The sequence below is a fragment of the Gadus macrocephalus genome, chromosome 8, assembly GCF_031168955.1.
Source record: "Gadus macrocephalus chromosome 8, ASM3116895v1".
NCBI lineage: Eukaryota > Metazoa > Chordata > Actinopteri > Gadiformes > Gadidae > Gadus > Gadus macrocephalus.
The window spans coordinates 325,068-352,149 of NC_082389.1; the positions used below are offsets into that span (position 1 = coordinate 325,068).

General features: G+C 48.3%; 4 protein-coding genes across 8 annotated transcripts; 2 read left to right on the forward strand and 2 right to left on the reverse strand.

Moving 5' to 3' along the window:
* Positions 1-75: 75 nt before the first annotated feature.
* On the reverse strand, positions 76-4,843 carry LOC132462362 (histone-binding protein N1/N2-like). 4 transcript variants are annotated; one of them, XM_060057856.1, is made up of 14 exons: positions 4,683-4,843; positions 4,403-4,511; positions 4,172-4,252; positions 3,783-3,892; positions 3,354-3,668; positions 3,166-3,242; positions 2,998-3,083; positions 2,823-2,896; positions 2,335-2,523; positions 1,604-1,770; positions 958-1,032; positions 716-805; positions 514-608; positions 76-212 (listed from the first exon to the last, which is right to left on the reverse strand). In XM_060057856.1, exons 2-13 carry the CDS (start codon positions 4,501-4,503, stop codon positions 537-539), a joined length of 1,437 nt encoding a protein of 478 aa, XP_059913839.1. In that variant the 5' UTR covers positions 4,504-4,511; positions 4,683-4,843; the 3' UTR covers positions 76-212; positions 514-536. The 4 variants fall into 4 exon arrangements, with proteins under 4 accessions (XP_059913839.1, XP_059913837.1, XP_059913838.1 ...); XM_060057854.1 differs by having other exon boundaries at positions 704-805; XM_060057855.1 differs by having other exon boundaries at positions 949-1,032.
* Positions 4,844-6,675: 1,832 nt separating this feature from the next.
* On the forward strand, positions 6,676-10,527 carry prdx1 (peroxiredoxin 1). The gene is made up of 6 exons (XM_060057861.1): positions 6,676-6,816; positions 7,291-7,407; positions 7,648-7,801; positions 8,300-8,422; positions 8,870-9,000; positions 10,068-10,527. Exons 2-6 carry the CDS (start codon positions 7,302-7,304, stop codon positions 10,148-10,150), a joined length of 597 nt encoding a protein of 198 aa, XP_059913844.1. The 5' UTR covers positions 6,676-6,816; positions 7,291-7,301; the 3' UTR covers positions 10,151-10,527.
* Positions 10,528-12,956: 2,429 nt separating this feature from the next.
* On the forward strand, positions 12,957-18,202 carry zte38 (zebrafish testis-expressed 38). Of its 2 annotated transcripts, none has more exons than XM_060057857.1 (12): positions 12,957-13,315; positions 13,517-13,661; positions 13,746-13,809; positions 13,935-13,971; positions 14,063-14,083; positions 14,228-14,254; positions 14,376-14,443; positions 14,705-14,853; positions 16,514-16,767; positions 17,208-17,244; positions 17,336-17,376; positions 17,885-18,202. In XM_060057857.1, the coding sequence occupies exons 1-12, from the start codon at positions 13,265-13,267 to the stop codon at positions 17,927-17,929; spliced, it is 939 nt and encodes a 312-aa protein (XP_059913840.1). In that variant the 5' UTR covers positions 12,957-13,264; the 3' UTR covers positions 17,930-18,202. The 2 variants fall into 2 exon arrangements, with proteins under 2 accessions (XP_059913840.1, XP_059913841.1); XM_060057858.1 differs by having other exon boundaries at positions 12,958-13,315; positions 16,514-16,758.
* On the reverse strand, positions 17,970-26,917 carry aldh9a1b (aldehyde dehydrogenase 9 family, member A1b). The gene is made up of 12 exons (XM_060057851.1): positions 26,757-26,917; positions 26,384-26,571; positions 25,973-26,118; positions 25,410-25,539; positions 24,123-24,257; positions 23,681-23,877; positions 22,077-22,217; positions 21,253-21,441; positions 20,848-20,935; positions 20,374-20,515; positions 19,009-19,121; positions 17,970-18,656 (listed from the first exon to the last, which is right to left on the reverse strand). Exons 2-12 carry the CDS (start codon positions 26,550-26,552, stop codon positions 18,562-18,564), a joined length of 1,545 nt encoding a protein of 514 aa, XP_059913834.1. The 5' UTR covers positions 26,553-26,571; positions 26,757-26,917; the 3' UTR covers positions 17,970-18,561.
* Positions 26,918-27,082: the final 165 nt, after the last annotated feature.

Sequence of the window (27,082 nt, forward strand, 5' to 3'; positions counted from 1 at the left end):
TGATTAAGCTCCAACAATCATGGACCAATGTTGGCATAAAGCCAACCTCAGGTTCACCACTAACAGCAACACAGGTTTATCAAACGTTAAGTCTTTATTGAATTTTTACATTGGTTCAGTGACAGGATACACATATTTACAAAAGTGAAACCAGCCAACAGCCACGGTCCACGATCGACCCAGGACAGCAGATCCACGTCACTGCCTGAAATCTGAAGGAACAAATCACACATTTGAACCTCGAACTTGAAGTCAACTAATAAGTACCCGATACTTTGAATAGCCAGGATAGAGGGGGGGGGGACACTGATCCATGTCAATGTTAGAGGGGGGGGTGTATAGATAGATCATGTAGTTGGCCAAATTACAGATACGGCAATTAAAAACATCTGCACGTTAGTCAGGGGCCTCTCGTGGTCGCAGCCCAGCAGGGGACAAACTAATCGACCACATCTCCACAGGAAGGGCTGCGGCCGTTTGGATCTCCATGGGAACACGGCTTTGCGTCGTTACCTCTCCAGCTCCGTGGTGGTGGCCTACGCCTTCAGCTCCTCCGGCTTCAGCCTCTTGGTCGAGCCCTCCTTCGCCGGACTCTGCTCTGGTTTCCTCTGCAACGGTCAGATGGTTGGTCACGATGTCTGACCCAGAACAACGTGTTGGGACAGCTCCCTGATTAGTGACGGTGAGCCACCATGATGCCCACCTCCTTCCTCACCTTCCGGACCAGGTGGGAGATGTCAGAGACCGGGGCTGTGGCGCCGTGGGCGTTGGTAGAGCTGACCCCATTGGTTGGCTTGGCCGTTATCTGGACGACAAGGAAGAAGTGGTGAGTGATCAACGTTGGGTATTACAGCTCACCGCCAACGTCCTGCATTTGAATTGAGCGTTACAAAGAGGACACGCGGTACTTGAAGAGCTACGTTCTGGAGGCCTCGTGTGTCTCAATACCCGGCTCACCGTAGCAGTGCTGGACGACGCGTCACCGGTCTGCACACTGGGAGCAGAGAAGGCTGAGGAGGTGGAGACACCATTCTGGAAACAAATAAAAAACTCAATTAAAATACAAAACGAGCAGTCAAAACGTGCCCTAAACCTGAGGGACGGCCACTTAGAGCCACCAGACGACGTTACCCACAAGGACGCCTACAGGTGACGCGGCAGAACGGGAGAATCCAACGCAGGACCTTCCCTCTTTGAGTCAAACACCTTAACCGCAGTCCCCCTCGGGACCCCCACCCCGGCCCCTCGTCCCCCTCGGGACCCCCACCCCGGCCCCCTCGGGACCCCCACCCCGGCCCCTCAGGACCCCCACCCCGACCCTCGTCCCCCTCGGGACCCCCACCCCGGCCCCCTCAGGCCCCCCACCCCGGCCCCCTCAGGCCCCCCACCCCGGCCCCTCGTCCCCCTCGGGACCCCCACCCCGGCCCCCTCAGGCCCCCCACCCCGGCCCCTCGTCCCCCTCGGGACCCCCACCCCGACCCTCGTCCCCCTCGGGACCCCCACCCCGGCCCCCTCAGGCCCCCCACCCCGGCCCCTCGTCCCCCTCGGGACCCCCACCCCGGCCCCCTCAGGCCCCCCACCCCGGCCCCTCGTCCCCACTCACCAGCTCCTCGCTCGGTGGCTCGGCGAGGGCCGCCTTCAGGACCTCCTGGGCGTCCTCCACCTTCTCCTTCAGCTCAGGGAGAAGCTCCCCCAGCTCCTCCATCTCCTTCCTCTGCTCCTCCACCTCCTCCGAGGCCCCCGCTCGCTCCAGCATCTTCTGCAGGTTGTCTGCAGCGTGGGAAAGGACCATGAGCACGAGCCATGCAGACTTCTGTAGTCTTTTCATTTGTAGTCTTGTTTTTATCTCGTGTAATTCACATTTTATATTTCAGCATGCCTTTTATTTGTATTTATTGATCCTGCTGCCCTCCCTCCATTGGTGCTCTTAGGAACGTTTGCCATGATTGATCCGCTGCTCTTCATTACTTTCAGTTTGTTTTCACAGCATGTTAAAGCCCAGTTCAGTTATTTAAAGGGTGCTCTATTGTGCAGTGTTCATTGGGGTCGATAGAAGAGCTCAACCAATTTCTATTCATGGTTTCTGTGACGAAGAGACAAACCAAAACTACTGCCATCGTCTAGGAATCGAATACGTAAAACATAAATATATGCCCGGCCATTTTAAATGGATGGGTTCGCTCCAACGTTGTTCCAATGCGGTGACTGAATACATTCTTAACCCATGTGCCAGTCTCTCGAATGAAGCTACAGGACCAGCGGATACAGGAAGTCCCAGCTGTGGTATAATCCAATCGACCAGGGTGACAGCAGATTGGTCAGTGCAGTACATACCTAGCCTGGAGGTGATGACGGCGGCGGCGTTCTGTAGCTGCTGGATGGCCGGGCCGTACTGGCAGTGCAAGGTGTGGGTGAGGCCCAGCTGGTAGTGCGTCTCGGCCAGCAGACGGCTGTCGGCCTCCAGGTGCTTCTGCTGCAGCCTCAGGCACTCCTGGAGGTCCTCCAGGGCCTGGCTGTAGTTCCCTGAGGGCGAGACGTCCATGTGATCCACGGTGACCTTCGTCACATGCTTTAATGAAGACCTTGGACACATCGTTCTCCAGAACCTCAGAATGTGACTGTCCCGAGTGCTGCTTACATCGAGGTTCAGCGGCCTGTTCTATTATCACACATTTGACGTCCGAGTCGGAGCCGGCGCGTCCTGTGAGCCACTGGCAGCCACCACCCCCACCTAGCGCCACCCCCACCTAGCGCCACCCCTGCTGCAGTCTGGCGTCCACGGGCAGATCTTTTTCAGATGGGGCACCTCGACATGTCCTTACCCGACTCGGACGAGACTTCTCCCAGCTTCAGGTGAGCTTGTGCGGCCAACAGCTGGCCCTCCTTGGTGTCCTTCCTTTAAAGAGAAATACGAAAACAAAGACCGTCAGAGAAAGATGTTCACACAACCTCAACCCGGTGCCCCCCCCCCCCCCCACCGTCTCCCCGGGGTCCTACCGTTTGTAGATGACCTTCGCCACCTCCAGCATCTCCCAGGCGAGCTGAAGGTTTCCCACCTCTTCATCGTCTTCGTCTCCGCTCCCCTGGAAGAGAAGGCGGGTTTAGGATCTCCATGACAACCCCCAGTGATGCAAGTGCAGTGCTTCAGTCTGATTGGTCAAGTACCTTGGCCTCGTCGCCATCCCCTTTGGCTTCTTCGGCATTGTCGTCATTATCATCATCTGCCTCTTCCTCTTCCTCAGCTGAGACCAAAGTAAAGGGGGGGGGTCGTTAGGCCACTTTATACCCAGCCAGGTGGAGTGCACCGTGTGCATTATCCCAGTGTTACCATAGAGATAGAGAGGCGCACTTACTGTCTCCCTCCTCCATTTTCTCCGCCGTTTCTTCCTTCATCTTCTCCATATTCTCCTTGCTCTCTCCGCCGGGGGGGCTGGCTCCCTTCACCCCACCGGCTCCCTCTTTTTTAGGGGTGCTCTTTTGATCGTTCTTCCCTTTCTTCTCTCCCTCCTCGACTTTCTCTTTCTTCTCTCCCTCATCCCCCTTCTCTCCTTCTGCTGTCTTCTCCCCGTCCTCGTCTTCTGCCTTCTTACCATCCTTCTGTTTCTCCCCGTTAATCTTCTCCGACATCGCATCGTACACCTTGGCCCGAAGCTCATCCCTCGTCTTCTCTGTTCGGCCAGAAGGATACAAACGGTTAGCGAGGATATCAACGACCAACCACAACAGTTCACTTCAACGAGGTCCAACATAATTTAAAAACAAATCATTAAACGCTTCCTCACCGTCTACATGTTCTGTGCTCTCGACGTTGGAGTCTTTGTTTTTCTCTCCGTCCTCGGTCTCCTCCTCTGGCACTCCTTCCAGAGCGTCCCCCAGAACGGTGTTCTCCATTCTACCGTCGCACGGCCAAACAAACTCCCGTCAGTCCCCGTGTCACTTTGCCTATATTTATCCAAAGCCACTTGCGTCGAATTTTAGATGAATATTCATTAATAACCGGCGGGGTTTAGCATCCGCCTCGAGGACGCCTACAGGTATGCCTAGATGTGCACGTTGAGCCTCAATGCCGTGTCCCTGTCCACGGCCATGCAAGTTACACCATAACAGGACAAGAGCCTGGATGATGAGGCAACATGCGTGTGGATGACAACTCTTTGGACAATGTTCTTACCGTGCCAGGTCCAATAGTGCTCTTCCACACCAGAAGAAAGCCTCGCCACATTCATCGGCCGTATCTCCAAATGTTTTAGCTCTGGGGAACGAAACATCGTGTGAGACTATTACTACTTGAGTTTACAGTTGTTGGAACCACCTAATACAGAACCAGCAACAGCAGTTTCCTTTAATACTGATCCATTGTGGCAGATGGCTAATGTGTTGATAGTTTTCTTTGTCCACTCACAGCATGCCGCAGGCCTCTTGCAGAACGCTCGCCGCCTCCACCGCGTTGCCCATAACCAGGTGCTTCTTGCCGGCTCCGATTAACTTATTGGCCTCTTCCATGTCGGGTGCTGGATGTCGAGACAGGTAGTAATTGAATTGAACACCTCGGTCTTAAACCATACATGCAAGTTACACTCCAGAGTGTTACGGATGAGCGATTGCCACTAGTACAAAAACGACTACTGAGAAGTTCTAAGACTAAGATAAGGCCAATACAAGTACGTTATTTCGATACATACCTTGGACGGAAAGGTATAAACCGAAGAGAGATTAATCAAAATCAGGTTCTGTTCTTCGGTCCGGACTTGGAAGGATTTCTAAGTTTTGGAATTGGCGCGAAATGTGGCATATTTCACGTTCAATATCCGGGGGTGTGACCCAGCGCGGGAGTTACTCTTAAAGGCGCAGCATTTTAATATCTGTACCAGGATCTTTTTATGTCAGTGACTAGGATTAATTAAGGCAAAAATAACCATTACTGATAATAACGTGAACAATATATAAATATTGGTTAATATATTACACATTAGTGTAATTTACACATTTACTTAACATGTGTATACTTCTTAATGTACATATACTTATAATATTTTAATGTTATCGATGATCATATATCGTTGCTATTGATATTTCTAATATTGCTGCGTGTGTTTGTCTGTGTTATCTGTGTTTGTGTGTTGTTCAACGGCGGGGGGGGGAGGCTGTCATTTCCTGCTGTGAGGGGACTATGATTCCACCCTAGGCCCCGCATCCTCCTAGTGGGGGGCCTTTGCTCTCCTGTCAAGGACAAGTCTGTACTTGGCACCCCATCAATTCAAGCGCCCACGGAGGCAAAAGCCTCCCCAAATAACAAGACGCCTTATTAATGCCTCATAAATGAGTATTATCTCTCTCTTTCTCGCTCGCTCGCTCACTCACTCACTCACTCACTCACTCACTCACTCACTCACTCACTCACTCACTCACTCACTCTCACACACAGTCACTCACTCACTCTCACACACAGTCACACGCACACACACAAACACACACAAACACACTTATCTTGTCTTTGAGCTATAGGCCTAGATGGGAAATGTATTTACATTACTTTAAAGGACAAGCAGGCCTACGACCTGTTTCCCTGGACAAGAGGGTCTACGGGAGAGAGGGTTGGGATGAATCGTTGATGAAGGACGCGTTGTTTTTAGCTGTTGTGTCAGCAGTGAACACGCGCCCTTGATGCGATGCAGTCCCCATGGCAACGACAAGAGCCGGTGAATGACAATGGATTGAGCCGAGATAGCGAGGCGCTGAAAGGTTGGGGCCTACGTTGTTATTGGCCATCGGATGCGTACATGCATTATTCGGGATACAATTATTTAATAAAATAACTGAGACACAATACCATTATTATAAGGCTTTCATTGGGCATTGATTCTGCCAACAGCTTATGGAAAGTGACTGAATTAAAAATAGGCCTATAGAAAAATGTAAAATATAAAATGACGATAAATGACGTGCATGAATAACCAATACTTGAACAAAAGTCGCTTCACATATTGGTGTAGCCTATGCTTTCCACCCTTCAATAAAATAAAGACACTACCCTATTATTGTGCAACTAAAACAGCAATCATAGTTTATATAGGAGGAAGTAAGAGAAATCCTTTTCGGAGCCTCGATCCCTTCCACGCCTTGTGTTCCCGCTCTTGCAACGGACTGACAAACAAGGAAATTTGGATATGGTTTTAAAAATACAATAGGCTATCATATAAAACAAATAAAATGGCACATTAGACAGTTGTGTTTGAATAAAGGGATAAGAGTTGCGCGTAAAGCACACGCTTAGAACCGTGTTGGTTTTATAGCGATTGCTTTAATTCTGTTTTCATCAGAGCCTGATTCCTGGAGGCTAGTCTGCTGACAGAACCACACGACTCTGTCAGACGAGCACGCCTTTTAGTGTCGGACGAGGAGAGAGCCTTCAAGACTGGATACTGGACATGGTTTTCTGTAATCATTGGAAGCTTTGGTTTTAAAAAGTTGTATTTTAGGCTATTGCTCATACGTGTTATATAGGCCTATAGGCGATTAAACTCGTAATCCCTTTGTATTTTGAATAAAATGTTAGATTTTATATGACAATTTGTGCCTTATCATCCTTACTCAGGAGGTCACGTCTCAAGCGGGATGAGCTCCATAGAAGTGGAGAAGAAAATGTGCAAAGTCACGCCGTATTTGTAGAGCAAATATCATCAACCAAGGGAACTGGGCTGGCCACAACACGTACCGTTTCATCGCGAGATCTGAGACCGTGTATATAGCCTCAAACCAAAGCCTCATTCAGAACACTTCTCTTTTCATAACTGGCGTGGACGGATCAAGGCAAAGGTATGTAATATCGGCGCTTTATTGTAAGCTTGCAAAATTCAATTCGTTAAAAGTGAGTAACTGTTTCCTACAATTAGTAGCCTACCATTTGATTATTAGTTTGTTGTTTTTGCACATTTTATTTGTAAACGCATGTGTCATATACTTCAAACCATCCTCTTACTGTCTATTGAAGTGATTAAAAAGATCTAGTAGCCTACTATAGCTACAGTTAAAACGGTTTATATTGTTAGCCTAGTCTCATATTAGTTTAGTCGTGCAAACCAGCCCATGACTTTAGCAACAGAATACAGTCATTAACTCCAGCTTTTGAAATAGTGTTTAAAATAACCCCCCCCCTTCGGAAACACCTGTTTATTCATTTCTTGTTCGTTTTCTGCAAAGAAGAAGTGAAATTGAATAGAATTTTCCCTCTGAAGCTTACGCATGCATGACTTTCACAAAATTCTACCTTTTTCCCTTCCTGAAAACCAGTCGGACTCACGATGTCGGCAGGCAATGCCCAGATTGGAAAACTGGCTCCAGACTTCACAGCCAAAGCAGTGATGCCGGATCTTCAGTTTCAGGACCTCACGCTTTCCGACTATAGAGGTAGGAGGACACACGCACACCTCTCTGCACGCGCCACTTTGATCGGCCTCTCTTCAATGGAATTAAAACCCAATCAATTGAGTCCCAGGATGCATTGAAATCCCCACCCTCATTTGCACTACACAAGCACTTTGGTAACCACCCTATAATCATCAGGCTGCTCTCGTCTCGTGGATTAGGGACGAGGCTACTCCAATTAATTCATCATTTCGTTTTGATTATCGGTTCTTTTTGATGCAGGGAAGTACGTGGTGTTCTTCTTCTATCCTCTGGACTTCACCTTTGTGTGCCCCACGGAGATCATCGCGTTCAGCGAAGCAGCTGAAGACTTCAGGAAGATCGGCTGTGAGGTCATCGGCGCGTCGGTCGACTCGCACTTCTCCCACTTCGCATGGTACAAACATGTAGCCTCATCCCCACTCTATAACACTCCTTAGTCAGTTACTAGCCAGCTCAGTCCTTTAGCATCATATGAAGAACCAACAGAGCCGTGTCAATACTCTACTCTGTTACTAGCCAACTTAGTCTTTGAGATGATGATTTCATTACCTGGTAGGCCCACACACACAAAGCCTCATTACCACTATATAATAATTATCAGGTTGTGCTTCATTATTTGGATTTCAAACCTAAAACCTTTCATTGGCTGGTAGGCCTACTCCAAAACCCTAACGACTAAGCTATCCTGCACCTATTATTATAACACCAGTATCAGTGTCATTATGTCGCTTATATCACTGCCATTAGGGTCGCCATGCCGTCTGCGGTATAAACAACCTCATACGTGTGTGGTGCGTGCGTGTGTGGTGTGTGCGTGTGTCGTGTGTGCGTGCGCGTGTGTGTGCGTGCGCGTGTGTGGTGCGCGTGCGTGTGTGTGCGTGTGTGTGTGCAGGGTGAACATGCCCCGTAAGCAGGGCGGTCTGGGCCCCATGAACATCCCCCTGGTGGCAGACTCGCGCCGCACCATCGCCACGGACTACGGCGTCCTGAAGGAGGATGACGGCTGTGCTTTCAGGTGAGACCCAGCGGTATCGGGCCGAGGTACTGACGGTCGTGGCTCGCTGCTGGGCCCGCTGATGGGCTGATACTAGAGCTGCCTCTGGGCTCAACAGTTGGAGTTTAATACAACGGTTCTCCACCGTTGAAGCGACCTGTCGACATATCGCTAACTTCAACGAGAGATTATTGATCGTCGATTTGATTTTTTGGGGTTATTTGTGAGGGGAATAATGCAGAAGACCTGCTGCTTAATGCCAAAGAAATACAAATACTTGCTTGCCTTTACCGGTTTACAAAGTACTGTGTAGGCCTAATGAACGTTTTAAAAAATAAAATACAAAAGGTGACTTAACAAATGGATAAAGTATCTTTAGTCGCAGGCAGCTCATCGATCCTTCCATCTTACCTGAGGTTTCCGCCAGGTCGTACCCTCCTGTTTGTAACTTCCTGGTTGTTTTCCCAGAGGGTTGTTCATCATCGACGGGAAAGGCGTGCTCCGTCAGATCACCATCAACGACCTACCGGTGGGCCGCTCGGTGGAGGAGACCCTGCGCCTCGTCCAAGCCTTCCAGTTCACCGACAAATACGGGGAAGGTAGGCCGCCGTCCTCCCATGATGCCTTGCTGTTGTGTCAGCGAACCAAGCCAAAGGTTTATTTTTCACCAACAGAATTCAACCCTGATTCATCACACATCAAGAATGTTTCAGACTTTATTTTTCTAAATAGCTTTTGTAATTTGTCATTAGTATAGAAATGTCCTGTTCACAAACTCCTCTAGTCAGGATGGCTGTACTATCTACATGACCTGTTTTTACTTTATAATTATGAAGGGGTTAGATTAAGAGCCTTGCTTTGACACCCTTGCTACCGCGATCATGATAGGCAGGTTCTGATGACCATGAGTCTGATCGATGTCATATCTGTCAAAGGTCATATCCCACCCACCGCTTCGGGTTTAAAGGATACAACGTTCTTAGAGGACAGAGCAAACTCTCTTTCATATCTGCAGTCCAACTGTCCAACGCCAACAAAGACTAATCAGAACACCTAAAAAACCTGAAATTGTTGTTTCACACTAAGCGGTGGACCATTTTAATGATCAAAACAAGAAAAACATACAGTAATTTCACTCTGAAAAGTTTCTTTAAAATAGTCTTTCAGGGTTTCTTTGAAACCCTAAGCAAATATAGTACCACTTCCATTAAATTAAGCTACAGGGTAACAGGTATATATATATAGTATAATATAGTACCACCTCCATTAAATTAAGCTACAGGGTAACGGGTATATATATATATATAGTATATAGTATAATTATTATACTATATACTATATATATATATACACCTGTTAGCATGTAGCTTTATTTTATGGAGGTGGTACTATATTATAGTATAATATAGTACCACCTCCATTAAATAAAGCTACATGCTAACAGATATATATATATATATATATATATATATATATATATATATATATATATATATATATATATATATATATATATATATATATATATATATGGTATATAGTATAATGTAGTACCACCTCCATTAAATAAAGCTACATGCTAACAGGTATATGCATATAGTAAATAGTATAATGTAGTACCACCTCCATTAAATAAAGCTACATGCTAACAGGTGTGTCTTTTCAGTGTGCCCCGCCGGATGGAAACCAGGAAGTGACACCATCAAGCCCGACGTCGAGAAGAGCAAAGACTTCTTCTCCAAACACTGACGGTCACGACAGCCCGGGCAGCTCCAGACTGTGTAGTCTACTGTAGGAGATAATGAGATTATACATGGAAGTGGCCTGTAGTCCAATCAACCACTGTGCCTGTGGGTGGAGGAAGAAGAGGAAGTGGGCTGAAGCTGGAAGACCAGTTTTGAAAAATGCTCCCTCTCTGTGTGGTGTAGAACAGATGCTCTATAGCAAAGTGGACCCGTCCGTGTAGTTCCGTTTTGTATATCTAGGTGTGGCTGACTGTACCTAGTTTGTTGTACATGAAAAAGTGCCGGCTCAACCTGTAATGAAAGCAGTTGCTCAGAAGTCAATAGTGATTTTAAATATATTAATATTTAAACGTTCCTTCAATAAAGATTGACCTGTCATGACGCAAGAAAAAAACGATGCATCTTTTAATATTGTGGTATTTATTGGTGTTGGTTATTGTTCCTTTTATGCATATCATTGAAAAATAGGAGTGAAATTAAGATATTTCATGATTATTGAATATTTTTACAGCACTGATCTAGTACGATACGATAGGCCTATAACTTTATTAATCCCCCGTAGGAGAAATTTGTTTGTTGCAGCAGCAGTGGAAGGACACAGGACAAAATAACAATGTAATAAATACAATAAATAAATACAAAGTGCTGATGCATAAGGAGACGCTTATAGTTAATAGGGACAGAAACAAGACAAACAGAAACAACATCAAGATGGGTGATGCATATACACATATATACGCATACCTAAACACACACACACATGCATATGCAAACACATAGACATACACAAACACAATCATCATCGGGCAATGTTGAACAGCCTAATGGCTGCCGGCACAAAGGAGCACCTGAAGCGCTCCGTCGTAAGGTTTTTTGGCAGGTTTTAGACATGTAATTGCTTTATTATGTATGCCCAGCATTTGTTAACTAACAGGGAAAAAGTTATTTCTCACAAACACAAAATTGCATAATGGTTGTTGATGACCTTGCCTAAAACTTTAATAGGTCCATGAAAATAACTTTTACTTTTTACTTTTACTGCAGGTTTGAAGAGCACCCTTTGTCACACCCCTCACGCACAAAAGGTTTTCCCTCATCACCCATCCCCCTCCCCCCACCTGCACTAACTATCTGCGAGAAGGATGTGTGCCGGCTCTTTCAGAAGCAGAAGATCAAGAAGGCTCCAGGACCTGATGGTGTGTCCCCCTCTTGTCTGCAAGTCTGTGCTGAACAGCTGGCGCCAATCTTCACGCGGATCTTTAACTGGTCCCTGGAGCTGTGTGAAGTGCCCTCCTGCTTTAAATGCTCCTCCATCATCCCAGTCCCCAAAAAAACCTCCATCACAGGACTAAATGACTACAGGCCTGTCGCCCTGACGTCTGTGGTCATGAAATCCTTTGAGAGACTGGTGTTGAGCCACCTGAAGGACATTATAGGTCCCCTGCTGGACCCCCTGCAGTTTGCCTACAGGGCAAACAGGTCGGCGGATGATGCTGTCAACATGGGACTGCAATACATACTGCACCACCTCGAGTACCCAGGGACGTATGCCAGGATCCTGTGTGGACTTTAGCTCGGCGTTCAACACCATCGTCCCTGAAATCCTTCATCAGAAGCTCACCCAGATCGAAGTGCCTGTCACCACCTGTCAGTGGATCATCAGCTTCCTGATTGACAGGCAGCAGCATGTCAGACTGGGGAGCATCTCTTCCAAAACCCGGTCCATCAGCACTGGCGCCCCACAGGGGTGTGTCCTCTCCCCGCTGCTCTTCTCCATCTACACCAATGACTGCACCTCAAAGAACCCGTGTGTAAAACTCCTGAAGTTTGCAGATGACACCACCATCATTGGTTTGATCCAGGATGGTGATGAGTCTGCTTACAGACAGGAGGTGGAACAGCTGGTCCAATGGTGCAGTCAGCACCACCTGGTGTTAAACCACAACAAGACTGTGGAGATGACAGTGGACTTTCGGAGAAGTCCCCCCCCACTCCCCCCCTCACCATCCAGAACGACACAGTGTCCACTGTCGATTCCTTTAGGTTCCTAGGTACAACCATTTCACAGGACCTAAAATGGTGTCCCCACATTTACTCTGTCCAGAAAAAGGCCCAGCAGAGGTTATACTTCCTGCGACAACTAAGGAAGTTTAATCTGCCTAAAGAGCTGCTGACCACCTTCTACTCAGCCATCATCCAGTCTGTCATCTGCACCTCGATCACTGTCTGGTTTGGGTCAGCCACCAAACGGGACAGGGCCAGACTGCAACGGACAATACGGGCTGCGGAGAAGATCATTGCAGCTGACCTTCCCACCATTGAGGACCTGTACCAGTCCAGGGTCAGGAAAAGGGCAACAAGAATCGCCCTAGATCCCTCACATCCTGGTCACAAAATGTTCAACCTCCTACCCTCGGGCAGGCGATACAGGGCACTGTTTGCCAAAACCAGCCGACACAAAGTCAGCTTCTTTCCCCAAGCAGTCTCTCTGTTGAACGCTCAGAATTAGCCCCCACCCTCTATTTTATTATATTATTATAATTATTGTTATTTATTGTATTGTATTGTTATTCTGTATACTTAACCGTTTATTTATATTTATTTATTTTTTTGTACTGTTTTCTGTTTTGTGTTTTTCTCTTTTTTAGATATTAACAATAGGTTAAATGTTGTGTGTTGTGTAGGTTAAGTGTTGTACATAGAGAGCTAAGGGACCGAAGTCAAATTCCTCGTTTGTTCGCAAACCTGGCCAATAAAGCTGAATCTGAATCTGAATAATGCGAGACTTCCGTGGAACGGGTTAAGGACGCCATTGATTACGTCATACCAGCTTACGCTTCGTTTGGCGCCAAAGGGTCGCTGACGATATTAGCAAAGTAACAGCTTTTAAATATTGACTCAGTCTAATGTGAATTAATATTGATATATTAATATTGACAGCCGTCCCATGTATCGATTTGCATAATTATCTAAGGACATATGTTGGTTATCGTTTTGCCGATATTATAACATTTATACTTGTACTATTTTAGGGTAAAATAACATTATCGTAGGTCGACGATAGCAGGTGCGGCAAGTTATCTTCCAGGTTAGCCTAGCACTTTATGAGGAAAGGAGAATGGCAGCTGGTCCAATGTGTATGAGGAAGAAGAAAGGGGAAACAATGGAGGTATGAATGTAGTTTAATATTACAGTTTTGTATACGTCAATTCATCTTTCTTAACGTTTGTGGCCAGCCCAGATGTTTCAAGCTAAATCGCGCCATCGTGTGGTTTTCGTGTGTCATGGCTAATTTATTAGCAACAAACACGGTTTCTGTTATATATGATTTCTGAAATAGTTTATCTATCTATTAAAACACCATTTTCAGTGGACTGGCTTATTCGACAACGAGCTGAGAACAGAGCAGCAGTCTCTGGTGTACGTCAAGAGGATGATGGCCGTGGCCGTCTCGTCCATCACCTATCTGAGAGGCATCTTCCCCGAGGACGCGTACAGGTCCCGGTACCTGGAAGGTGGGCTGGGCTGGACTCAGCGGGGGTTTGACTGGCTGCTCAAATAAAAGAGCCCATAGAAACATTGTCTTTTCTTTTACGCAGATTTATGCATCAAAGTATTACGGCAGGACTGCAGAACTCCAGGCGCCTCCAAAGTGGTTAAATGGTAAATGCTGTTTCGATTTTATCCAGTCATGCTCTTAAAAAAAAGGCAGTAATAAACAAAGTACTGGAATTATTATAAACTATGTCATTGCTAAGTGTTAAATAATTTGTCGTTCATTTTTGTAGGATGATGGGCTGTTTTGATGCGCTAGAGAAGCGATATGTAAGTCAAAGAAGCATATTCTACGGGATGACAATTTTCTTTATTCATGGACCTCTTGATAATTTGTTATATCTATTTTTCTTTAACACAGCTTCAAATGGTTTTCATTGGGGTGAGTATCAACTTCAATGATAAAAAAAAGAAGATATTAACCGCATTTTGACCTACATTTGCAGATTGAGCTTGTGGATACTTTCAATGTCTTCATTGGATTCAATCCGTTGTTTACACAAATGTTTGTGTCCTTGCATTAAAGGTGCACACCAACCCAGATAAACGTAATGTAAGCAGAACACGTACTAATTGACATACAAAATGACTAAAATCTTTTATTGTGATTATAAATGAATGAGTTTCCCACCCACCCATCAGATCACATTAATATCTCTCTTCTCTCCTGGCAGTGCATCATCGAGTCCTACCAATTCAAGTTCAAGTACACTGATAAAGGACCGCAGATGGACGTGCTCCGGTAATGCCTCACACAGCCGATAATCTCTCAGTAGAAGGTTAAGGTTGAGTTGTACTCGGCCCACTACAAAGTTTATGTTTGAATAAGCCAATGGTTGACAAATAAAATATAGACTATATTTTACCTTGTTTCCCAACGACCTCATAAAGACTTGATGTATTTATGTACTGGAAATCTGATATTAATATCTGTTTATGGTCTACCATGGCATATGCTAGCGTCTAAGATGAGGTTTGGACTACATTCCCCCCACTCCAACAGGAACCAGAATGTAGAGATGCAGATGACCCTGAACGACACCAAGAACGCCTCCGTGCTGCTCGTCAGAAAGCTCTTCCTGCTCATGCAGAACCTGGAAGCTCTGCCCAGCGACATCAACCTCAGCATGAAGCTCTACTACTACGATGACCGTAAGACGTTCCCTCTGGGATAAGGGTTGGGCGGGACTCACACACAAACTCCACCACTACGATGACAGTAAGAGACATACACATTACAATGATGGTAAGACACACAAACTCCACCGCTACGATGAGAGTAAGAGACGTACACTTTACAATGATGGTTAGACACACAAACTCCACCGCTACGATGAGAGTAAGAGACGTACACTTTACAATGATGGTTAGACACACAAACTCCACCACTACGATGAGAGTAAGATGTACACTCTGGGATAAGTGTTAGAAAGGACTTGCATCCAATGACAATTATATAGGACACAAACTCTTTTACTACGATGATGTACACACTGTGATAAGTGTTGGACAGGACTTACACACAAACTCCACCACTACGATGATAGTAAGATGTACACACTTTGATATATGTAAAGCAGAACTTGCCGACGATGACAATTATGTACGACACAAACTCTACCACTACACTACAACTACACTACAGAACATTATGATGGGAGTCAAACAAGGCTTACACACTAACTCTGCCGCTGTGATGCCAGTAAGAGTACATACACATTACGATGAAGGCAAGACACACAAACTCTACTACTGTGATGAGTTAAACAGGACTTGCACACGAGCTAATTTCTTATTGACACAAGGCGGCCGCATCAGAACCAGGGAAAACCATCGTAGTAAACAGCGTGTTGTTGCAGTCCTTCCATTCGGTGACCTTGACACAGGTTGTTGTTTAAACCAGTTGGTAGAACTATAAGAGTCAGAGCTCCGCTCTCTCTGTGGATCCTCTATCCTGTGTGCATGTAGTGCTCAGTACTCAACAGGCGCTCAGCCTCATCCAGCCCTCGAGGCTATCAGTGAGAGGCTGCTTCAACCAGCCGTACAGGTCTGAGGACAGTCGAAGCATCCTCAAGGCCCATTCTGTGTAGGATGAGCTAATGTACCTGGTCCACACTGTAACGATGGCCCTACCCCCCTGGATCACCGGAGCCCCTCTCCCCCTCTCCCCCTCTCCTCCTCTCCTCCTCTCCCCCTCCTCTCCCCCTCCTCTCCTCCTCCTCTCTTCCTCTCCTCCTCCTCTCCCCCTCTCCCCCTCTCCTCCTCTCCTCCTCTCCTCCTCCTCTCTTCCTCTCCTCCTCCTCTCCCCCTCTCCTCCTCTCCTCCCCCTCTCCCCCTCCTCTCCCCCTCTCCTCCTCTCCTCCTCTCCCCCTCTCCTCCTCCTCTCCCCCTCTCCTCCTCTCCCCCTCCTCTCCCCCTCCTCTCCTCCTCTCCCCCTCTCCTCCCCCTCTCCCCCTCTCCTCCTCTCCTCCCCCTCTCCCCCTCTCCTCCTCTCCTCCCCCCCTCTCCTCCTCTCCTCCTCTCCCCCTCTCCTCCTCTCCTCCCCCCTCTCCTCCCCTCCTCCCCCCCCTCTCCTCTCCTCCTCTCCTCCTCTCCCCCCCTCTCCTCCTCCCCCCCTCTCCTCCTCTCCCCCACTCCTCCTCCTCTCCTCCCCCCCTCTCCTCCTCTCCCCCTCCCCTCCTCTCCTCTCCTCCCCCTCTCCTCCTCTCCCCCTCTCCCCCTCTCCTCTCCCCCTCTCCCCCTCTCCTCCCCCCCTCTCCTCCTCTCCTCCCCCCCTCCTCTCCCCCCCCTCTCCTCTCCCCCTCTCCTCCAGTCACCCCGCCTGACTACCAGCCCCCGGGCTTCCAGGAGGGCGTGTGTGACAACCTGTGGTTCGAGGGCTCGGCGGTGCACTTCCGGGTGGGCGGGGTGCAGACGGCCCACCACTCCCTGAGCCTGCGCGTGGCCGCCGAGCAGAGCCGCGTGGAGAAGCTCCAGGAGGGGAACCACATCAGGGACAGCCGGCCCTCCACCGGGGAGCCCCCCCGCCCCCTGCTGCCACGGCTGGGCGGGAGCCAGGTGACCCCCGTGCGCACCACCACCTCGAGACAGGGACACCCTGAGCACTGAGCCGGTCCCCGACCCTTCACTCTAGATCATCCGTCTTAGAAGAGTCGTAGACAGATAGGTACACACCAGTTGTCGGATGTTATCTTACTGATAATGTTTTATAAATCACCATGGATCAGCATTGTGTAGATATGTCCATGATATTCTAAGTTAAGAGCTAGTTGAATTATTACTCCCTCAGACTTTCCATAGTGACGTAGACAACATCGGGGACTCCCACTATCCAAATCTCAATATCCAATCAGATCCTTCCTATCTGATCACGCCTCACGTCCGGGTTACCTTGGTAATGACGTGGGCACCACCCATCACAGAAACACAGGGCCTTACAATCTGATGTAGACAGCAGCAGGATGTAGGCTGGTTGTATTGGTCGTACTAATGTTGTGGACCTTTAGGATCTGGACGGAGGCCAGGACTTCCCCTCTGAGGATGGTAGGTCCCGCAGGAGAGGGAAGCATCGTAGGGGAACTGCTGCAAACTGAGTCAATGAGATCCACCCCTGACTCAACTTCCCTCTTCACAGAATCGGCGCAGTTCAAGAAGCCGCAGCGGCCTCTGTCAAAGGTAAGGTCCTCCTGGCCACGCTGGGGGGGGGTGAGTCCCAGGTCCTCCTGGCCACGCTGGGGGGGGGGCTGAGTCCCAGGTCCTCCTGGCCACGCTGGGGGGGGGGGCTGAGTCCCAGGTCCTCCTGGCCACGCTGGGGGGGGGCTGAGTCCCAGCTCCTCCCGGCCACGATGGGGGGGGGGGGCTGAGTCCCAGCTCCTCCTGGCCACGCTGGGGGGGGCTGAGTCCCAGCTCCTCCTGGCCACGCTTGGGGGGGCTGAGTCCCAGCTCCTCCGGGCCACACTGGGGGGGGGTGAGTCCCAGCTCCTCCGGGCCACGCCGGGGGGGCTGAGTCCCAGCTCCTCCTGGCCACGCTGGGGGGGGCTGAGTCCCAGCTCCTCCGGGCCACGCCGGGGGGGCTGAGTCACAGAGACACCCATTGTCCTCGCTGTGTGTTGAGCTCTGTGTTTACAAGCCGGGCTGCAGATTGGATTTCTGTCACATTGGATTTCCATTTCTCTGCCATTAGGGGAAGGGTTCAGTCAGGAGCTTGGCCAAGAAGAGGAGAATGTAGTTTGAAGGTCGGTCGATGAAAGGGAAGAGGAAATAAGGAATTGATTGCAATTCTATGTTTTATTTGCATCATTTATTTTACATTTAAAAAGTGCTATGAGATTAAGATGTAAGCTAATGGTTGTATGAATTAAGAATTCATTGGCTCACAAGCTGGTATTTAAGGATTGTTTCAAACTTCACATTTATATTTAATACAATGAAAATATAACCTGACAAATGTGTAATTGTAACATTCTTTGTTGTAAACATTAAAACAATCTGATATGTGCAAGACGACAATCATTTCATAACGCAGAACCATCGTGCATCTTTAGCACCAGAAGACAGAGGTGGACAGACACAAGTCATTCAAATCAGACTTGTAAACACTCAATCTTAACAATCATTCCTAGATTGGGGACCGTCCACACATTAAATATTGCTTCATGTGGTGTAAGAAAAGCCCTGCAGGGATGACGGACTCCATTGGGTCGTCCTTCTAATACTCTTGGGCGACTTCACACAATTATTAACAGTCGTTCACAATCATTCAATAAATCACTACTAGATTCAGTCAAAAGCAGAGCGTTTGTGTCCGGTCTCTGGCCAAATGTCTCCGTCGTTCTCTTGAGTTGTTAACTCAACCCCGTCTTAAAAAAGACTGTCCACATCCCCCATCTCCACGTACACGGTCTTCAGCTGGCTGTAGTACTCTGCAGTCACCTGGCCGTTCTCCCGCCCAACGCCTGATGGAGAACACAGCGGGTGGAGACCACAGCAGAATCCACACGTCAATAAAGACACAACCACACAGCACTGTACAACAAGGTCCTCCTGCACAGCCAAAGGGCCCGTGGAAAGGGTAAAGTAAAGTACACGGTGTGGACGTTGGGATCAGAACGGGATCTGTTGGAACCCTAACCACTACATGAACCTGCCCCCATTTGGATGTAAGACTACCAATATCCATCATATCACAACATCGAAATTGGACATTATACTTATTCTGATAAGTGAATAGTATGACATAGTAAGTATGAAGTTCCCTCAACAGATGAACACACGCTTCATTATATTGAAGGGCGTCCGGACTCCTACCTGACATCTTGTAGCCGCCAAAGGGCAGCTCCACGGGCGTGACGTTGTAGTTGTTGATGAAGCAGCTCCCGGCCTGCAGCCGCTCCACCACTCGATGGGCCCTCTGCACGTCCCTGGATCAACACACGCAAGGGGTCACAGAGCACCCTCTCCCCCTCTCCCTCCCCAATGTGCTATCTTTATGTACAGAATCTGGTGGTGGAAGAATTATGGATGAATGGAACTGATAATGTCAATGTCTTCTATGTGTTTACGTAACTGAATAAAGTAGTTAGTAGTAAGTATCTTTGTAACATAAGAATGTGCTTCCTTCCCTGCCTAAGGAAACACTACAGTCTCTGAACTTAAATGCAAAAATAACGATACTACGATAATACGTCTTGTTTTTGAAGATTGATTCTAGCGTCAATAGGGTCAATACCAGTTTCAGTTTCTCTCTTCTACGTTGCGCCCATTTCATGAAGAGAATGTCTGTGGAAACAACCTTTCATTGTCGTGGACACCGGCATCGCAAGGTGTAGGAGAATGCTGCACAAGGGAACACCTCTGCACTCCCGCTACAAGTCCCCCTTCAGGTGTTGAGTTCAGGGGAAAACATGTCTCTAACTCCCTCCTTCCTTCCTACCTACCTACTACGTACCTCTCTCCTCGTACTCACAGAAAAAATACTCCAAGGTTGTGCAGAGAGGAGAAGAGGAGGAAGTTGATCGTTTTTATGTTAAGTGTCTGATTCAGGAAGCTGTTGCATTTAAGCTTAGAAGATTGAGTGTTCCCTTTCTGTGGTCCAATGTTGATGTGCCGGTCCTGTATCAGGTGTTACCATATTTTTGGTTATGCTTCCATTTCAGGTAAATGAGAGCAAAACATTTTTTAAAAAACAAAAATAATATCTCAAGATCTTGAGAGATCGTGGTCTCATTCTAAGATTCTCTACGATTCTTCTTCGGTAAAGAATAAAGCAGCCCCACAGTGACTCTATTCTAAGACTATTCTCAATCATTTGCCCCCATGTGGTAGTTTGGTGGAAGTTGTAGTCATGTGATAAAAGTAATGTGGTAAAAATAGATACGTAATAGTGCTATTATTTTTGGGCAAGAGTAATTGTGTGCACACTGTTTATTTAAAGCACTTTTGTTCATGTTGGCACATTCAATTTAACGTAATCACTAATAATCAACTCTATCTTTGTTATTCGCCTTTGACATAATATTCTGAATAATCAAAAATGTATGCTTTGCCGAATACTTCATACGTATTCGTCTCCGGCCCTAGTGTGTACAGGTGTGTGTAGGTGTGTGTGTGTGTGTGTGTGTGTAGGTGTGTGTGTGTGTGTAGGTGTGTGTGTGTGTGTGTGTGTGTGCGTACCTGGTGAAGACGCCAGCGGCCAGTCCCAGGACGCTGTCGTTGGCCCTCCTCAGCACCTCCTCCTCCGTGTCGAAGGAGAGCACGGACATGACAGGGCCGAAGATCTCCTCCCTCACGCAGGCCATGTCGTCAGTGCAGGCCCCTGTGGGGACGCACAGGGCCGTCAGAACAGGCTCCCCCGGATGGGCGGCTTCAGAAAGTTGCATGTTTACATTGCTTTGACATTTGTTTTTTGCATTAATGTTCACATTGCTACTACACAAATTTTGATATATGTATATTTTCGTATATATACACATCTCATTTTTTGATTTCTCTTTTTTGTATTGCTTTTAACATTTCTATTAAAGTTCGATTTTCCCATTTGGGGAAACCATCTGACTTTATCTTAAGATCTAACTGTAGAGTTTTTGGTGCAACGATCCTCGTTCCTGACCATCTGGTTCCCCCTGAGCAGCAGGCTCCGGGTCTCACCGAGAACACACGGCGTCATGTAGTACCCGCCCTGGAGCCGCGGGTCGGACGGCCGGTACCGCTGGCCCCCCGTCAGCACGGCAGCTCCCTGTGGCCGGGGGAGGCGTCAGAGGGTCACAGAGGGGTCACCACCAAGGCTGGACCATTGAGTATAGATGGTAGCCTAATGCCTATCACTATGTAGCTGGTGTTCATCCAATGAGGCTTACAGGGAGTCCAGGTACATGTCGTTAAGCAGCAGCTAGAGGTTATCTTTCTCATCGATCTCCACAGGTAGTTTGTGGACTTTGGGGATCGAACCACTACACTACCCTGTAGCCATGCAGTTCAATACAATATTTATCCAAATGTTTTCAATAAACAGCGCGACAAACCGTCACAGAACAATGGTAACATAATGAATACCTCCTTCTTGGCCTGCTCCACGAAGCCTAGGACTCTGTTGAGGTGCGGCTGGCTGACCAGCGCTCCCATCCGTGTGCCGTCGTGGAGCGGGTCCCCGATCGGGATGGCCCGGGTCCTCCGGACCACCTCCTCCAGGAACTCAGAGAGGATCTGCTTCTGGACGAACACCCTGGTGCCGTTGCTGCACACCTGGCCCACACGTTGAGACGGTTTAGAGACAAGCACTGACATGCATTGGCCCTGTTAAAGGATTCAGTCAATATAGTCTACTTGGTCATTTAGTTGATTTGATCAAGGCAATGATTGTTTCTAGATACATGCCATGAAGGAGCAGGTTGGGGACTCTTAATCAAGGCATGCCTACGGTTAGATTAGAGGCAGTCCATCTATAGGGGTTCAGTCACCAGAGCCCACCCAATAAGTCACTCATACAAGCTTATAACTTGCCTACCATCTTATCCCAACATGATTCTAGTACCAAGAGTCCAATGGAAATGTGTTGGCATTTGTTAGGTTGAAAGTTAGCCAGCCATGTGGACAAACTTGGCTGTAGCTCAACTTTCAACTGTTTGACTTTCGCATATTCCCCCTGTCCTTAGACACAATCGTATGAAATTATTATCCCCCCCTAATAACTGTTTAGTTATTTTGTAAGAAAATAGTTTCCCATTTCCTGTTGCCTCTTGAGATTTTAATCCCCAGTCCCAGTCACGCCTCATAACCCCTGGACCCAAGCAGGCGCCTCCCCCCCCATGGTGGCAGAATGGAACGCCACGGGGGGCTCCAACAACAGGAGACGACTCGGCAGGTAAGCCCACACTCACCTGGCCCTGGGAGAGGAAGTTGGCCATGAGTGCCCCCTTCACTGCGTTCTCCAGATCACTGTCCTCAAATACCAGCAGGGGCGACTTCCCCCCCAGCTCCAGGGTCACTGGTTTCACCCCCTTGGACGCCATCTCCATTATCTGTCGCCGAGGACAACGGGATAAGATGAAGATTATTACGATTAGTACTATTATAAACAAACTGTGTAACGGTGTAAACCAAGATCAACACGCTGTGTAGTACACAGTAACTGGGTAATGTCTCCCCAACCCTAACCTTCTCTACCCCCCTCTCCGACCCCCCCTGTATGGGGGGGTCCCTCCCCTGGGCTCCTTCTCAAGGTTCCTTCCCTCGGGTTGGGGGGGTACTTTTCCCTTGGCCTTCAGAGGGCTTAGGGTCATGTAATCTGGGCCTGTGAAGCCCTTTGAGACTTTAACTCTGACTAAGAGCTATACTATATACTATACTATATACTATGGCCCTAAATGGAAATGTATACTCACAATGACTTACTTACAATTCTTGACTTCACACGTCATTGTGGTGCACTGGGTACGTTTCGGTCTGTACTGGGTACCTTTTGGTTGCTACTGGGTACCTTTAATGGGTACCTTGATGCCGCGTTTCCACTGCAGGGTGCGGTACGGTTCGGTTCGCCTCAGTCTGGGAGGGAGGGGGCGGTATAGCCCAGCTCAGGTCCGAGGTCGCGTTTCCACCGCCGACAGTACCCTTTATGGTAGGCCGGATGTCGATCGCCCAGCAGCTCGGTAAACATCGTAAACAACGTCTTCCTCCCCAAGAATGCAGAGGAACGTCTCCACCTCCTTGTTCGCCCAAGCAAGCGTTTTACGCGACATGTTCATTGTAAAGAATAATACCTCGAGGCTACTGTTCGTTTGTTTTTATCCCCGTCGCCCGGAAGTGACGATTCTGTCGACCAATCAACGGAGGGGGTGTGTAGCTCGAATTTTCCGGTACCCTTTCAGGCGTCTCAGTACCCCAACGGAGGAGGACTGAAGACGAGGGCAAAACGAGTACGGCTCAGTCCGGTTCACGCCCACTTTTGGCGGGGGAAACGCAATCCGTACCGCACCTTTGCGAACCGAACGGTACCACGCCCTGCAGTGGAAACGCGGCATTAATGGGTACCTTTTGGTCGATGCTGGGTACCTTTAATGGGTACCTTTTGGTCGATGCTGGGTACCTTTAATAGGTACCTTTTTGTCGGTACTGGGTACCTTTAATTGGTACCTTTAATGGGTACCTTTTGGTTGGTACTGGGTACCTTTAATGGGTACCTTTTGGTCGGTACTGGGTACCTTTAATGGGTAACTTTTGGTCGGTACTGAGTACCTTTAATGGGTACCTTTTGGTCGGTAATGGGTACCTTTTGGTCGGTACTGGGTACCTTTTGGTCGGTGCTGGGTACCTTTAATGGGTACCTTTTGGTCGGTACTGGGTACCTTTAATGGGTACCTTTTGGTCGGTACTGGGTACCTTTAATGGGTACCTTTTGGTCGGTACTGGGTACCTTTAATGGGTACCTTTTGGTCGGAACCGTCCAATCCCCGCCCAGTCCCAGGACATCCCCCCCAGAGCTCACCTTCTTCCCCGTGGGCACGCTCCCGGTGAAGGACACCTTGGCCACCAGGGGGTGGTGTACCAGCAGGCCCCCCGTCTCCTGGCCCCCCTGCACCACGTTGAACAGCCCCGGGGGGGCCCCGGCCTGGGCGTAGATCTCCGCCAGCAGCACCGCCGTCACGGGGGTCAGCGGAGACGGCTTGAACACCATGGAGTTCCCTGGGGAGACCCGAGCGCCGGGGGGAGCAGACGGAACGTCAGATGGGAGAGAACTCTTTGTTGTCCGTCCAACGGAGTGTGTTTGACAGGGGGCTCACATCAGAGACACAGCAGATAAAGACACAGCACAGCTCTTATAGCTTTGGCGTTTCGGGCTCAATCGGACTTCGTGGTACTTTGGATAGAAGTGACTCCTTAACGACGTCTGGCACGGACAGAGAAGGCAGTAGGAGGGGACGCCGTACCGCAGGCCAGGGCCGGAGCAGACTTCCAGGCTGCTATCTGGAAGGGGTAGTTCCAGGCCCCGATGCCCACACAGACCCCCAGTGGTTCCCGCCGCGTGTAGGCGAAGGACCCCCCCCCCAGCTGGACGTGCTGACCTAGGAAAAGGTCAGGGGGAAATTATAAAGAAAAAACAAAAGTCAAACTTTTTTTTTCATTCCATCAGCTGTCCTTCCACTAGGTTATGCTGACCTTGAAGAATGACCACAAAAGGGAAAACGTCATTCAACTTTGTCCACTAGGAACTTTCTGTTTCCAAAGAGGAACCGAAATGTTGTTCCAATGAATTTCTTCAGCTCACTTCTGTATCGTGCGTCTTGAACCGTGTTATGAAACTACAGAGGTATTCTCTGTGCTGTCCTCACCGCCACACCCTGGTCACATTCATAACCTCAGATTCACATTCAGCGTTTCTCATAGTCGCATGAAAACATGACCACAAAATGAATCTGTACATCAGGAGATAAAAAATGGTTTGATTGCATAACACCAACAAGGCCCACTCTCCCTCCTCCCACACAAAGTATGTCCCTCCTCTCATTTGCATATGCATCGGCCTTTGCCAAATATGAATGTGACTCAGCAACGAAAATATACCGAACCCCATGATTGGGGAGGACCAGGGAACTTTACCCAATCAGACACTGTATGAACCATCAATCAGACACTGTATGAACCATCAATCAGACACTGTATGAACCATCAATCAGACACTGTATGAACCATCAATCAGACACTGTATGAACCATCAATCAGACACTGTATGAACCATCAATCAGACACTGTATGAACCATCAATCAGACACTGTATGAATGAACCATCAATCAGACACTGTATGAACCATCAATCAGACACTGTATGAACCATCAATCAGACACTGTATGAACCATCAATCAGACACTCAGACCTTTCTGTGTAATCCCAGCCCTAGCGCACGCAACAAAAGTTTGTAAAAATACATGTTTGAAATGAACCACACGTAGGAGGCAGTAGTGTATTGAAATATCTCAGTCTTTAGAAAACCACCTAGCAATGCCTCCTGTTGTTTCTTCGTCCTTCTATTGTTTTCCTCAATTACCAATGACGATCCAACCTACCTCAACCCCAAATCCTATTCTTCTCCCTTTTGATAATTAAGAACACAGACCGTAGATAAGACGGCAGAAAGAGGAGGCCCTTTTGACTCCTGTCCTGAGGTCAGAGGAGTGTTCAGACTCAAAGCCCCGAGCGGGAGGCTCTCCGTACCCACCTGCCAGCGTGCACGCCAGCCCCGCGTAGTACTCTATACACTGCCGGGCCGAGTCCACGTCCCAGCGGGCTTCAGTGATGGACTTCCCGTTGTTGACCACCTCCATCTCCGCTATCTCCTCCCGCCGGCGCTGCACAGGGACCAGGGGTACCGTCAGAACCACAGGGAGAACGTCGGGCGCTTACATACCTGGGTTACCTTCTCCCTGTGGTTGCCTGATCTCCTTTTTCACATGACTTTCTCTTCACGGACCAAACCGATTTGGGGAGTGAAAGGATCCATGTGTTTATTGAGCCATGGGTAGATCTAATAACCTGATGGTCTAGTGGTGGGGTGTGTGGGACAGAGAATCCTGGGTTTGAGCTGACCCTAGCAGGAGCTCCACGATGGAGAGGTAGGAAGGTCAGGGGTGGGGCAGGACCCTATGGCACGGACACACACACACACACACACACACACACACACACACACACACACACACACACACACACACACACACACACACACACACACACACACACACACACACACACACACACACACACACACACACACACACACACCTCAATGATGAGCGCCGCGGCCCTCATGAGCCGCGACCGCTCCATCCCGGTCATGCGGCTCCAGAGGGTGAAGGCCGACTGGGCGTCCTGCACCGCCTGCTCCACCTCCGCAGCACCAGCTGCTTCCAGCTGACACAAAACACGACCTGAGCCGACATGGGAAACATGCATACCGGTACATTCAGTTTCAATGGCAGTAGTTTCGGTACTAATCAGACACTGGATGGCAGCTGTCTTTCTTATCTCTGTATTACTAGGCGTCAGTAGCGGGGCCGACCGTCACTACACCTGTACCATTCTTAGGCTTTATATAGAAAAGGTCAAAGTCCAACTTTTGAACGGCCAGCCTCACATATGATAGAAGCTGGACGACCAAAACAGTCAAACCCAGCAACTATGAATGAACTGTACCTGTTGAAGGCTCGTAAATGGGCTCATTGTCGAGCTGCGGTTGTATTTTCCTTCTTACGCCACCCCAGAAGTTTAGCGGTGCCTGGACGTCGATAGACCCCGAAGAGGCGTAGCGTAGAACCCCATATAGTCCAGTACTAGGCCGCAATCGGAGGGCGAAGGCAAGCATTTCGAGAATACTTCAGGGTCTGTAACACAGTTTGGATCATAATTCGAAGTGTTGGCCAAAGTGGTTCTGATGATCAAAGCCCCTTTAAGTAGATCAATAAGCTGTGGTGGTGACCAACTCGACAACAATATTTGCCATCTACGAAGCAATAGACATCGCACGCATTCATATCACTTTGCAGTTTGCATCTATTTCAATACTCACTTTTGTCTGTACTTTAAACCAAAGTTGTCATGAAATACTTTTTTAACCCTGAGGTTTAGGGCTATTGTTTAAGATGTTAATGCAACTGTTCAGAACTGTTACGTTGTGGTAGTGAGTGACATGACTGAACTGTGGCGAGCAGGGGGGCGGAACACGGCACTGATTGGTCGCTTCATCGTTGAGGTAAAAATAGTAAATACACAAAACGTTCATTCGATGAACCGTCAATGCGGGTGGGATTTATGTATCTACATAAAACAAAAATGATAGCAAAAAAAATTACACGAATTAAAAAACATGCACGTTAAACAGAAATGTAGGTGGAA

Excerpts from the sequence above, each read along its gene's own strand:
- LOC132462362 (XM_060057853.1), bottom strand. The coding sequence starts at position 4,503 with ATGGAAGAGGCCAATAAGTTAATCGGAGCCGGCAAGAAGCACCTGGTT. Across the intron at positions 4,253-4,402 it reads CAAGAGGCCTGCGGCATGCT|AGCTAAAACATTTGGAGATA; the intron begins GTGAGTGGACAA and ends TTCGTTCCCCAG. Across the intron at positions 2,524-2,822 it reads AGAAGTCTCGTCCGAGTCGG|GGAACTACAGCCAGGCCCTG; the intron begins GTAAGGACATGT and ends TCTCGCCCTCAG.
- prdx1 (XM_060057861.1), top strand. The coding sequence starts at position 7,302 with ATGTCGGCAGGCAATGCCCAGATTGGAAAACTGGCTCCAGACTTCACA. Across the intron at positions 7,408-7,647 it reads CACGCTTTCCGACTATAGAG|GGAAGTACGTGGTGTTCTTC; the intron begins GTAGGAGGACAC and ends TTTTTGATGCAG. Across the intron at positions 7,802-8,299 it reads CACTTCTCCCACTTCGCATG|GGTGAACATGCCCCGTAAGC; the intron begins GTACAAACATGT and ends GTGTGTGTGCAG.
- zte38 (XM_060057857.1), top strand. The coding sequence starts at position 13,265 with ATGGCAGCTGGTCCAATGTGTATGAGGAAGAAGAAAGGGGAAACAATG. Across the intron at positions 13,662-13,745 it reads CAGGTCCCGGTACCTGGAAG|ATTTATGCATCAAAGTATTA; the intron begins GTGGGCTGGGCT and ends TCTTTTACGCAG. Across the intron at positions 16,768-17,207 it reads GCGGGAGCCAGGTGACCCCC|GATCTGGACGGAGGCCAGGA; the intron begins GTGCGCACCACC and ends GTGGACCTTTAG.
- aldh9a1b (XM_060057851.1), bottom strand. The coding sequence starts at position 26,552 with ATGCTTGCCTTCGCCCTCCGATTGCGGCCTAGTACTGGACTATATGGG. Across the intron at positions 25,540-25,972 it reads CCGCGGCGCTCATCATTGAG|CGCCGGCGGGAGGAGATAGC; the intron begins GTGTGTGTGTGT and ends GTCCCTGTGCAG. Across the intron at positions 18,657-19,008 it reads TGGCGGCTACAAGATGTCAG|GCGTTGGGCGGGAGAACGGC; the intron begins GTAGGAGTCCGG and ends GTTCTCCATCAG.